Source organism: Cavia porcellus, unplaced genomic scaffold (genome assembly GCF_034190915.1).
Source record: "Cavia porcellus strain 051 isolate PalLab524CR breed Dunkin Hartley unplaced genomic scaffold, mCavPor4.1 scaffold_8, whole genome shotgun sequence".
Classification (NCBI taxonomy): Eukaryota; Metazoa; Chordata; class Mammalia; order Rodentia; family Caviidae; genus Cavia; species Cavia porcellus.
Window position 1 is genome coordinate 43,752,578 of NW_026947491.1, and position 12,064 is coordinate 43,764,641.

The 12,064-nt window shown below is 48.2% G+C and overlaps 1 protein-coding gene across 1 annotated transcript; it reads right to left on the bottom strand.

The window, feature by feature from the left end:
- Window positions 1-488: 488 nt before the first annotated feature.
- On the bottom strand, window positions 489-8,504 carry Krt84 (keratin 84). Its single transcript, XM_003475765.3, has 9 exons — window positions 7,916-8,504; window positions 6,535-6,743; window positions 5,880-5,940; window positions 5,351-5,446; window positions 4,371-4,535; window positions 4,086-4,211; window positions 3,487-3,707; window positions 2,819-2,850; window positions 489-1,576 (listed from the first exon to the last, which is right to left on the bottom strand). The coding sequence occupies exons 1-9, from the start codon at window positions 8,450-8,452 to the stop codon at window positions 1,263-1,265; spliced, it is 1,761 nt and encodes a 586-aa protein (XP_003475813.1). The 5' UTR covers window positions 8,453-8,504; the 3' UTR covers window positions 489-1,262.
- Window positions 8,505-12,064: the final 3,560 nt, after the last annotated feature.

Consider the following 12,064-nt stretch of genomic DNA (forward strand, 5'->3'; position numbering starts at 1 on the left):
ATATAAGGCTTGAATGCCATGTTAAAGAGTTTGGGCTACATTTGGAAGGCAACGGGGAGTCAGTGAGGGCCATAAGCAGAGGAAGCCGTGATTAATTCGCCTTGTGAGAAAGAGCTCTCTGGCAGTGCTGGGACAAATGAGTTGGGTGGGGAAAGAAAGTTCAGGATGTCTCTCTAGTATGGCTCAGAGCCAGGCATGGGGTGGGACTTGGGAATAGGTGACAGGGTCCACGCTGGCCAGAAGGGGGCACTCTGAGGTGTAAGGTGATGCCTGGAGAACAGGAGGTCCTTCCATCCCTGCTTTCAGAGCCTTCGCTCCTGTCTCCCTGCCTTGCAGAATCTTGAGCCCTTAATGGAAGGGCCCCTGGCCTGTTTCCTCAGTGCCTTCCCCAGCCCCAGACACCAGTCTCTGCTCTCCGTTGGCAAGACTTCAGTAGGGTGAGACAGTGGCCTCCCCATCCCCGGGGCATTTGGAACGACAGGCTACGGTTTTTAGCAGGTTAGCTTGGCAAGTTTATTGAAAACCCAGGAACACAAAGAGCAGTACAAACAGGCATCCACGCCCACCCCGCCACCCCCCAAGCCTCCCTGGAAACAGCAGACTCAAACCTGCTGTGGCAACAGGGCAGAGGGATGGAGGGTGGGCAGCCACCTCTCCACCCGCCTTGGGATGAGCTGCAGAGAAGGGAAACCAATAACACAGGAAGCAAGACAGTGACATGCAACGCCTGGGAGAAGAACCACTGGGCACCTCGGGATCTCTGGGCCTCTGAGGACTACAGGTCCTTTGCGGCCAGGAAGAGAGGGAAAGAATTGTCTCCTGCTAAGGAAGGAAAGAGAAGAGAGCCAGAGACCACGGGCCAAGGATGTGTCTGCAGTGCATTCTCCTCATTACTCTAGAACCAAGGTGGCCGTGGTGTCAGCACATATGCTTTGGCTTGAAATGGCTCCTTTTCTCCCCCAGAGTGTTACTTTCTATAGCTGCACTGACTCTGCTTATTAAGAGCAGTGATCCCAGTGAAGGAAACTGGGAATTAGGCTGAAGCCAGTCTGACTGTAGTTAGAGCATCCATAGGGTGAAAAGTCCTCCAAGAGGGCCTGGCCCAGGCATGGCAGTACTGGGGGAAAGCATTGGAGAGCATCCTGGCAGGAGGGCTGGCTGGAGACCTCGCAGGCCCGAAGTCTGCATACCTCAAGGGATAGAATCAGGGGACATTTGGCAGGTTCTTCTCCCGGCGGCAGTGGTTGTCTGGGACTTGGCTCTCAGTGTCTGGTCCGGCAGGAGGTGGTGGTGGATGAGAAGCGGACACTGGAGCTACGGCTGCCCCGGCCACCACTGCAGCTGCTAAAGTTGCCCTCAGTGGGCAGTGGGCAGGGAACACTGGGGACGCAGGCCTCATCCACAATCATAGAGCCACCTCGGACCCCACCTAGGCTTGAGCTGCTGGAAGTCAGGACCCCTCCGGTAGTGTGGATGCTGCTACTGCCACCCAAGAAGGTGACGCCACGGGAGAGGGTGGAGCTGGAGAGCAAAGGCTCAGGCCCACACACCACACCACCCCGGGAGCTGCTCACAGCTGCAGAGAAGAGACCATCAGAGAGTCAGCGCTGCTTTTCTTTCTCCTATGTGGGTGGCCCAAATTATACCTACACTAAAATCAAACCCAGATTACAGTGGAGGAGTTCAGCCAATCTCCCTGATGTCTGCATATGTCCATACTTGACTGTCATTTATCTATGGTCAAAGTGGGTTGGGTTACGGGATGCAGGCGGTGAGTTGACTGTGCAGGCTGCTGGAGCAGTAGCCACCATAAAGCCAAGTATCTTTAACTTTCCACTATGCTGTGCCTTCTGTTTCCCTGGACCAGCACCCAGGAAAGCTTGTCAATATGAACCCCTTGTTAGCTTCCTCCTGTCCCACTGGGGGCTCCGTTGTGTTGACCTCTGTACACAGTGAACAGAATCCAACTAACCCTTGCTTAGACAACTGCTGCCCGCATGCTCTTCTCTGTTGTCTCCTCTCACTGGAGTTCTTCTTGCCACCCATGATCTCTGCTCTATTTTGACCTGCTGCAAAAGGCTACTGCTTGCTGCCCCCCGCCCCCCTGGGGGGGCCTCTCCTCTGAGCATGGGTGGTTTTATCCAGCAGACTCACCCACGTTAGTACTCAGTTTCACCGTGCACATGGGCACATTTGTGTTTTGAAGGCTAGAGATGTGGGTTTAGGTTCTGGCTGGTTTTGTGACTTTCAGCACATCCTGTCTTTTTCTCTGAGCAAATCAAGCTGAGGTGCCAATGCTTGCCCCTCCCCACAGGGGCCCTTCTAGAATTAGGGTGGCAGTGCCTAAACTCACCTTCTCAAGAAGATTGAAATCTTAGCGAGCACTGTAAATCTTAGCAAAGATTTACAGTGTCCTGCATGCTTTGGACACAACTAGTTCTTTAAAAATCTACTTTGAAAACCTGCTAGAGAGGGAGCATCTGTTTAACTTTGACTCATCACTGCCATCAGGGGGTGTGAGATCTCCTTGACACAGCCTTTCAATTCTTTCTAAGATTCTGGGATGGTTCCCCTGAAAGATGGGGCTACTCAGAGCAAAAATGTTGATTCTCCTCTAAGGCTCTCTCTTACCATGAAGGTACTTGGACTCCTTTGCTCTGAGGAGCTCTCTGATCTCAGGGAAGGTTGCTCCCAGTCTAGGAGACAGATGCTCCCTACACCTCGTCACCATCTCAGAAGCCTCCTGACCCCAATATGAGTTTACAGGGAAAACTGAAGAACAGAGAAATGTAAAGAGGAAAAGACTTAAGTTACTCACATATGTTTACTGGTCCAACACCTTCGCAGATCCTAGAGGGAGAAAGAAATGAATTGGTTCCTGGGTCTTGTCCTTCCCCCAACCTGCTTACTTTAAAAAGCCTTTCTTATTTCAGTGGACCAGCAGTTCTCAGCCCTGGCTGTACACGTCTGGAGGGCTTTGAAAAATGACACATTCTTAGAGCCCACACCAAAATTATGAATTAAAATACTTGAGGCCCCAGGTGTAATCCCAGCTACCTAGAAAGTTGAGACAGGAGAAGAACAAGTTTAAGGCTGGCCTGGGCAATTGGCAAGACTCTGTTTTAAAATAAAAAAATTTAAAAGGGCCTGGGGTTTTAGCTGAGTGGTAGAAAACTTGCCTAGCACTGGTTCCACAAAAAAATTTGAGGAAGTGTATTATTACTGTTCTTGTTTTAATGAATTACTTAGCAAGCAAAACTCCCCATGAGATGGTGCAGCTTGCCCTTGAGAACACAGATCTGGAATGGCCTTCTAAACCCCCGACAAAGACAGCTGACTAATGTTTGCAGAAAATGTATCACTGTCTGTACAGACTGCCCATTTGAGCAGGCTTCCCCTGGACTTCCCCTTCTTCTCTTAAGTGATTAATCTTTCTAGACGCCCACGCCAGACCTCATCTCCTCCTGCTGCCCCAGGGGTTCTCACCGGATCTCCTCGCCTTCCAGCAACCGCCTGTAGGTGGCGATCTCGATATCTAGGCCCAACTTGGCATTCATGAGTTCCTGGTACTCCCGTAGCTGCCGCGCCATGTCCTGCTTGGCCTGCTGCAGGGCACCCTCCAGGTTTGCCAGCTTGCACTTGGCGTCTTTGAGGGCTGCCTCGCCCTGCTGCTCAGCCTCAGCCACCGCAGCTTCTAGCTTGACCCGCTGCAGAAAGAGTAGTTTACAATGAGCTTTGGCTGCATTCTAGAGATCACAGATGAGCAGATACGGAGCTTTCGGTGGCTGCTCAGTTCCCACCCCACTGACTTTGCTCTTGCTGTTCTATGCTACTCTGAGACCCATGGGGTCCAGAGAGTTGCCTGTTCTTTCTTCCTTCCCTCACCCTCTTGGGAGCCATACGCTTTTCCTTCTACGTGGGACACTTTGCTTCTGTTTTGTATTTTCTTCTCCTAGGAAGACTTCCTGGATGAATCCTCTATTTCTGGATCTTGGTGGGTCCCTTACCTTATTAGACTGAGGCTCCCCCAAAGATAGGGGCCCTGCCTGTCTTTCCTCAGTGACTTTATCTTTTTTTTTGCCTACCTGAGTCTTGGTATGCTCAATCTCTGCCTTCAGCCTCTGAATCAGCCGAGTCAGCTCATTGATTTCATTCCGTGTGTTACGTAAGTTGTCACAGTGCTGGCCAGCAGTCACCCGCATCTCTTCATACTAGGGAGAAGTAAGTGTTTTGAGGACTCAGAGTCAGATCAAGACTAGTGAGCTCCACAGAGCTGAAGTCTCAGACTCCCCCTCGGTCCACCCTGCTGTGTGTGAGCCCTCCTTGCCCCAGCTCTTCCCGCTTCCTTTCCCCAGCCTCTTTGTGCCCACCTTGGTCTGGTACAAGGCCTCAGCTTCAGCTCGGCTGCGCCTGGCCACCTCCTCATACTGTGCCTTGACCTCAGCAATGATCCCATCCATGTTCAGGTCTCGGCTGTTGTCCATCTTCACAATGACTGATGTATCTGAGATGTGTGACTGCAGCAACTGGATTTCCTACGTTGGAGGAGCAGCAGATAAGATGAGCTCAGAGACCCCTCTGTGTCTGGGACTCTGCCACAGGATCCCCATGTGGTAGTGTCAGGCAGAAAACATTGCTTATTGCTTTAGTATAAAGCAAGACCTTCAGTTTGGAAAAAGCCAGGTTTGAGGACTATTTCAGTTAGAATCTTTGCTACAAGATTGGAGATGCCCTCCCACACTGTTAGATGGATGTTAAGACCAGGGAGGCCTAGGAGCTTAGTAGGGGGACCGAGAGCCATGCTAAAGATTCCTTTGGCTTACCCAAAAGTGCCTGTGCTGGTTATGGTGCATTGAGAGTAAACTATATTTTAAAACATGGCAGTATAGGAATTTCTATATCCCAAGTCCTTCATAGAACTGGGAGACTGGAGTTGGCTGACAAGAAAGCACTCAATCTCTTCTCTTAGAGCTAGAAATTTAGCTCAGGTTGGATCTATTTCTGACCAAACAGGGTGCCTATGAAGTGAAGGATAGCTAGATGGTTTGGCAAATTAGATCAAACTTTTCTTACACTTCCTGATAAGTCAGTTTTCTAGACTCATTTGGTCAGTAGGTAGGAAGTGCCATTTCTAAACATCAATGTTTAGATTGGTCAATGAGGATTTGGATTACAGATGCAAGGGATCATACATAGGCCTGAGCCAGGCTCTGAGAGGCTGGCCTCCTTCACATTCTCCACTTGCAGGTACATCAACATGGAGAATAAAGATGCTTGATTCCAGACTAAGCCTTCATGGGGTTGAGGCCCAGTATTGGTCTCCTTCGATGGCTTCAAGAAGATACCTCACCTCCAAGTACAGTGCTTTCAGGAAGTCAATTTCCTGAGTTAGGGTATCCACATTGGCTTCCAGATCAGATTTATTCAAGAAAGCTGTATCTACATCCTGCATAAAAGAGAGAAGAATAAAATATTCATTACCTCTGCTCCATTTACCCTTCCCACCTAGCCAGGGTCTGCAGATGAGTGGGAAGACCCTCCTCTCCCATGGGGCCAACTCTTGCAAACTGTTGCTCTTCTTACCACAGTGTGAAAATGCACAGTGGCTGCTGGGTATTCTTTAATGCTTATTTAAAAGAAAAAAAATCTGGATAATTCATGATACTTCATTACAAACTCATCTTTTTGGGTCTCTTCTCTTATATCACCTAATCCTAAACAATCTGAGGCCAAATCAGAACACTGAAGGGAATCTCATGTCATCTTCGAAGTTGCACTGTCTTTGTGTGAGTGGTGTTAGATTCCACAGTTTCTGAGGGGATGGTCTGAGGACATTTTTCCATCTGAAAAATTTGTCTGGACCTATTGCTCTTCCTTACCTTCTTCAGAGCCACGAACTCGTTCTCAGCATTGGCTCGGAATCCCACCTCCTCTTCATATCTGGCATGATAAACAGGAGCAGGGTGAGTTTTCTAAACTGGGTCAGTTACCCCTAAAGTCCCCAGTGAGCCTCTTAACACCCTTCTAGTCCACTGGGGAATGTGACTTCCTGTTGCTATCACATAATACTATCCCTCTGGTCTTATCTTTAAGATCCTTTAAGAGCCAGTGGTCATCAGTTCCCCTGAATCCTTTTTATTTTTTCAACTTGGATTTGGAGTCTGAAGATCTGGGCCAATAGTGTACTCCTTTGCCAGAAATGACTTTGAACCACTGCACTTGACCATAGAGGATATAGAACCCAGCTCAATGCTGGATATGGGTAACTGTTTTCAAAACCAGAGGGCTGCATTTCTGGGGTCAACTTGCCTCTTCCCACCAGAAGTATTAGGGACAAATTCTGCCTAGTTCCAAAACTTTGTTTTTCTTGGGACCCACAGGGAGCCATCCCTCCCAATATCGCTGCCTCCCATGCTGTCTTCAGGTTGGGTATTATGACCAATATTTGGCCCAGAACCTTTTAACTGTGTTTCATTTCAGGTGAGTTGCTGTTTTGGGGCCAGCTCATGTGTGTCCCTCGTGTGTGTCACTTACTTCTTCTTGAAGCCCTCAAGGATATCCTGCATGTGGTTCCTCTCGGCCTGCAGACGGGCCTGGTCACTGACCAGTACATCCAGCTGCCTCCTCAGGTTGGTGAGGTAGTTTTCGAAGAGAGGCTCCAGGTTGCTCCTGGTACATTTCTGTTCTTGTAGGAAGCTCCACTTGGTCTCTAGCAACTTATTCTGTTGCTCTAGAAACCTCACCTAAATCAACAGGGACAAAGAAAAAAAATGGCATTTGAAGTGGTTGGTAGGGCTAGCAATGACTCTATCACTGGTGACAGTTTTCTTGCCTCTGATAACTTTCATCCCTCTTTTAACTCAGTAGAAGCTGGAAGATCAGATCTGTGCCTGCCTCTTCATTTTCAGCCAGGCTTGGCTAAAAATAGAGGTGCTGAGGCAAAGCACTTCAGGCCCCTGTGTCCCCCAGGGCACACACTGTTCATTGGAGAGGTAGAAAGATTAATTCTGCTTAAGCTGGAATTTGTCTGAAAAATCAATACCAGCCACCTCTGGCACAGCATGAGGAGCCAAGGAAAGTACATTGGGGTGGACTGTGCCATGAGGAAGGGAGATTCTGTGATTGTAAACTGCAACCTCCATCTCAGATACTCCCTCAGCTGAGATGTGTATACCTGAAGGGAAATGACAGCCCATTTCCCTCAGCCTCCTATTAAAGTCAAGGACACTGGAGCTCAGAGGTTGCTTTCCAGCCTATGCCTCTGTCCGCATGTTGGCTTCCTCTGTGGGATGGTAGTTTTTTTGCACAAGTCATATCGCTGGCCCTCTACAGCAGCCTGGAGATGATTGTTCCCTATGTTTTCCTCAATCTAGGAATCCTGGTGGATCTTGGTACCTGCTGTGAGGGGTGTGAATTCTTGCCTTTTTAGATAAGAATTTTTCAATTCTGTTTCCCCTTTTCTAGGCCTGAACAGTTGAGGCAACCCAGCCTCGGAAACTAGGAGAACTTTATAAAGAGCATAAGGGTCTCAAAAGAGAAACCCTTTAAACTTATACCACCTGAATCCTGGCTGAAGTGTAAATGTTGCTAGCCTGTGCAAGAAATACTGCTAGGGGAGCAGATAGTAGGCCTTAGTGTGCCCAGAGGCTGTCTGGTTTATCTGGGTGTTCCTTTTCCCTCCAGAAGAAATAACCAGTGCCAGCCTATCTCACCATATGCAAGTTCCCCTGGCTTGTCCTTGCTCAGTGGCAGAACAACCCAGACCTCATACCTCAGTGCCTTTGCTGGACATCTCCAGGATATGGTGCCAAAGGCAATGTCCCCAACCTGGACCAGCTCTTCTTAAGGGAAAGAGCACTTTAGTCCACTTTAATGCTTTTCTTCCCAAGCCCAGAGATCCAGCTATCATAGTTACCTTGTCAATGAAGGAGGCAAACTTGTTGTTGAGAGTCTTGATCTGCTCTTTCTCATCCTTCTTCACCCTCTGGGCATTAGGGTCAATCTCCAAGTTGAGAGGGGTCAGCAGACTCTGGTTAACAGTCACAGCTGTGATAGATGGAGCTGCCGGGCCTCCAACACCAACTCCAGCTCTGTAGCCAAAGCCAGGCCCACCAAAACCATAGCCAAGGCCACTGCCGGCTCCAAACCCCAGACCAACATTGCTGCCGGCTCTAAATCCCAGACCAACACCACTACCAAAGGCCACACCACTGCCAGCACCAAAGCCAACTCCACAGTAGAAGGGACGAGGACCCACAGCTGCTGTCCGGGGTGAGTAAGATCCAAAGTTGATGACACTCCGACTACCAAAGCCACCCCGGCCCCGGAAGCCAGACCCACTCCTGCAGGAGACAGAGCTGGCCCCGAAGTGATTCTGTGGGGTCACTGCTGAGCAAGAGCTGAAGTTGCCCACCCGGCGACTGGAGCTGACTCTGTAGGAGCGGCAAGACATGATGACTTCCTGGTGACAGCCAAGGAGCAAGTGTAGAGTGGGGAGAGCAGAAGCTGGAAGTCCCTTTGAGACTAGTGGATCCTTCTCACCCTTTTTATGTGTGTAGAGACCAGAGGATTGGCCCCATAAAAACGAAAAAGCCATTTGAAGGCATTTATGAGCTTGGGTAGTGAGCAGAAACTCTTCGTGCCTGTAACCTCCTTAACAATGAACTAACTCAGACACACCTATTCTCATCAGGATGAGGACTGCAGCAGCAGACCTATAAACATTAAAAACACATAAACACATAAACATTACGGTTCGATCTTTTCTCATAAGTCTACCACAATTGCCATTACAGGGGCATTAATTTGCTGTGGTCATAAATCCAAAGACTTTTTCACTGCAAGCATGGCTAACCACCAGAAAGTTAGGATGGAACAGTTCCAGCCAGAGGCTCCCAAAGGATGCATTGATGTAGATTTAATACCTTAAAGAGAGGAGGGGTGTACAAAGGAGAAGCAGGATCTGCTCAGCTCCAAGGAAGAAACTGTATGGGAAGAACTGTGGGATATGGTGTCTCTGTAGACAGATTAAATAATCAATAAACTTTCTGCAGTTTCATCTATCCTCTGTGTTCTAGTTTGGCTGTTCACATAAGAGCAAATCTATAGCAGTGCTCATTTGGGCCAGTGGAGACACATCTCTGATTTGAGAGGCTGAAAGGAGTTTCATTTATTTGGCAGTAATTGAGTGCCTACTCTGTACCAGGTCACACACAGGTTACTGTGTGTAAAGATACCACCTGATCTAGAGTCATACCCTCAGCAAGCGTACCACAGGACTGATTTAAGGTTAGGTCCATACAGACTTCTTAAATCATTGGTTAAGACCCAGAGATGCAAAGCGAGAAGCACCTGGAAAGAAAATGAAAGTGGATATTGTTATTAACACCGTAGATGGATATTGGATATTGGATGTAGGTGGATAATGGATATTGTTAACAACATCATAGGGGGCTGGGGATTTAGCTCAGCGGCGTAAGCACCTGCCTTGCAAGCAGGCAGTCGTGAGTTCGATCCCTAGTACCGATAAAAAAACAAAAAAGACAAAAAAAATTATACAAACAACATCATAGATGTTCAGAACCCAGACGTAAGCCGGTGTTTACTTTTTAATCTATGGCGTGGTTTGTCTTTCCTGTCCTGTGCCTGTGATAATCTTTGTTTGACTAGATGCTGGATCCTTTCAGATGCTTTAGATTCTGATTGGAAGAAGATATGTGGATTTGACAGGAGGTATCTAGCTCAGGTAGGCACCCTTGTATTTTTTATGGACGCAGCTACCTAAAAAAGACACAAAAATAAAGAACTATAGAACCTTTGTCAAGATCATACACAGCCTCTGTGTTGCTGAGTTCAGTGGTCTGTTCTCAGCCCTCATTTCTCCAGACTTACTGGCAGTATTCGACATAATGTACAAGCCCATTTCCTTGACACTTTTCATTTATAAACAATATATCCTCCCAATTTCTTGCCACCTTTTTAGTTTTCTTGGCTAGTTCCTCCCCATGTCCTTAATCTCTCCCCACACCTGAGCATCCCTGGGCTCAGCCCTTGTACCTTTTCTCATCTTTGCCTGCACTCATACCTTGGAAACATCACACAGGCTTGTGCCTTTAGATATTCTCTGCCCATCAAAGACTGCCAAGGCATATCTCTACCCTACACATCCTTCCTCCATGTTCCTCCTGTACAGTTTGAATAAATATCTCTATTTCATATCAGATAAGCACCCTAAATTTAGCATATCCCAAAGGATTTCCTACTCATTCCTATAAATACTTGCCCACATCACTATCCCTGAAGTAGCTCAGGTCAAAAATCTTAGTGTCATCCTTTTATTCCTTGTTTTTGCCATATCCTCCATCCCATGCATTGACAAATCTATCTTCAGAATCTGTATGACTACTTCTGTCATCTCCCTGCTCCCATGTTGGCCCATATCCTTCCTCTTTGCCTCCCGAGACCCACCAAAGTTTCTTTCTAGCTAGTTTCCCAGCTTTCTCCTGTACCTTTTCCAGTTTTTCTCAATACCACAGCCAGGGGCATCCTTGAAAAACCTGTTAGTGATGAGGGGAGGGTCATCATTTATTTGCTCAAAGCCTTCAGAGGCAAGGCTATGCCGCACTCTCCACAGAGAGCCTCCCGCATTCTGACCTCGCGTCCCACCACCTGTCCTACTATTTACTGTGCTCTGGCCATCTGGCCTCCTGCTTGTTCATAGAACAGACAGGCACAGTCGTGCCACAGACTTATCACTTTTTGTTTTCACTGCTGTGAACATTTTCCCTCATACAACCCCACGGCCCAAACTCCTTCAACTCTTTTGGGTCTCTGTTCATATGTCCTCTTTTCTACCCCTACTAGTGCTCCTTGTCCTATACACTCATTGTCACCTGTCCCCTCTCCTTAGTAAACTTGACATCTAGGTCCTTTCTTGCCTATTTTACCTGTCTTCCCTGGCTGGAATATAAGCTCTGGGAAGCAGGACTGTTTTAAGTTCTCCTGTTCATAAAGCTGGCACAAGGTAGGCGTACTACCCAGTTTTGTTGAATGACTGAATACACTGCAGAGTTTGAAAGCAGAAGGACAAAGGGAGAGATGGGCGGCGTGCGAGGTTTTGCAGACATTTCGGGAAAAGGAGATTCCAGTCACGAAGGAGGTAGGAACAGCCCTGGAGCAGTGGGACAGAGGATCAGGCAGAAACCCAGTGGGGCAGAAACGCAGACATTCACAGGAGGATTGGTCTAGTTTTCCCTCCACTTTTGACCTCTCAGACTTCAATCTGTCTTCTTGGTGGAAAAGCCATGCCGCTCCTCTTGGGGAAGGCAAGGGGTCCCAGGAGACTGGAAAGGAGACCAGAGGACCCCTGCTGAGGTGCAAAGGGGGAAAAGTATGAGACGGTATAAAGGGGTCACCATGATACAGACTTTGGAGTCAAGTGGACCCAGGTTTAATCCCAGTTTTGGTGTGACGTTGGATAGTGATGGTCTGAGGTCTGATAGCATTCTGCTCCAGGTAAGTGCTGTATGTAATAATCAATAAGGAGTTCTTATATGTAGAGACCCTAAAAACAATGACACTACTAACTACAAGTCCACCTGCTTTCTGTGATTGCCAGGCACCAGCCATTTTAAATAATGATAATCAAATACGACCCTGATTCATGGTACATCGGTGACCGTGGGAGAATTTCTCAACCTCGCTGAGCCCCAGTTCTGTCCTGTGTGATATGGAATTAGATCTACTTCACCATGTTTTGGGATGCAGCATGGACTTACTGGGTTGTGTCCCGAGTAGGTCCGAAGCTGTCCCTATGTTCCATTTGCCTCCTCCTTCATACCTTCTTCTCTGCCCTTTTTTCTTCCTCTGGCTCAATCCTCTCTGCACTTCTCAGCAGTCCTCCCTTGTCCTTGATCCTGTCCCACACCCCATGCCCTGTGGCTGGGGTGCTCATTACCCCATTAGGCGGCATTCCTGGGCTTTCCCCATCTGTTTCCTCGAATCCTGAGCAGGCTGAGTAGGGTGGGGGTGATTGAGACCAGTCAAGCATAACCCTGTCACAATC

Coding starts and splice junctions, on each gene's coding strand:
- Krt84 (XM_003475765.3), bottom strand. CDS start 8,452: ATGTCTTGCCGCTCCTACAGAGTCAGCTCCAGTCGCCGGGTGGGCAAC. Junction 6,744..7,915: donor TTGCCTCCTTCATTGACAAG/GTAACTATGATA, acceptor CTGTTGATTTAG/GTGAGGTTTCTAGAGCAACA. Junction 5,941..6,534: donor CTTGAGGGCTTCAAGAAGAA/GTAAGTGACACA, acceptor TTATCATGCCAG/ATATGAAGAGGAGGTGGGAT.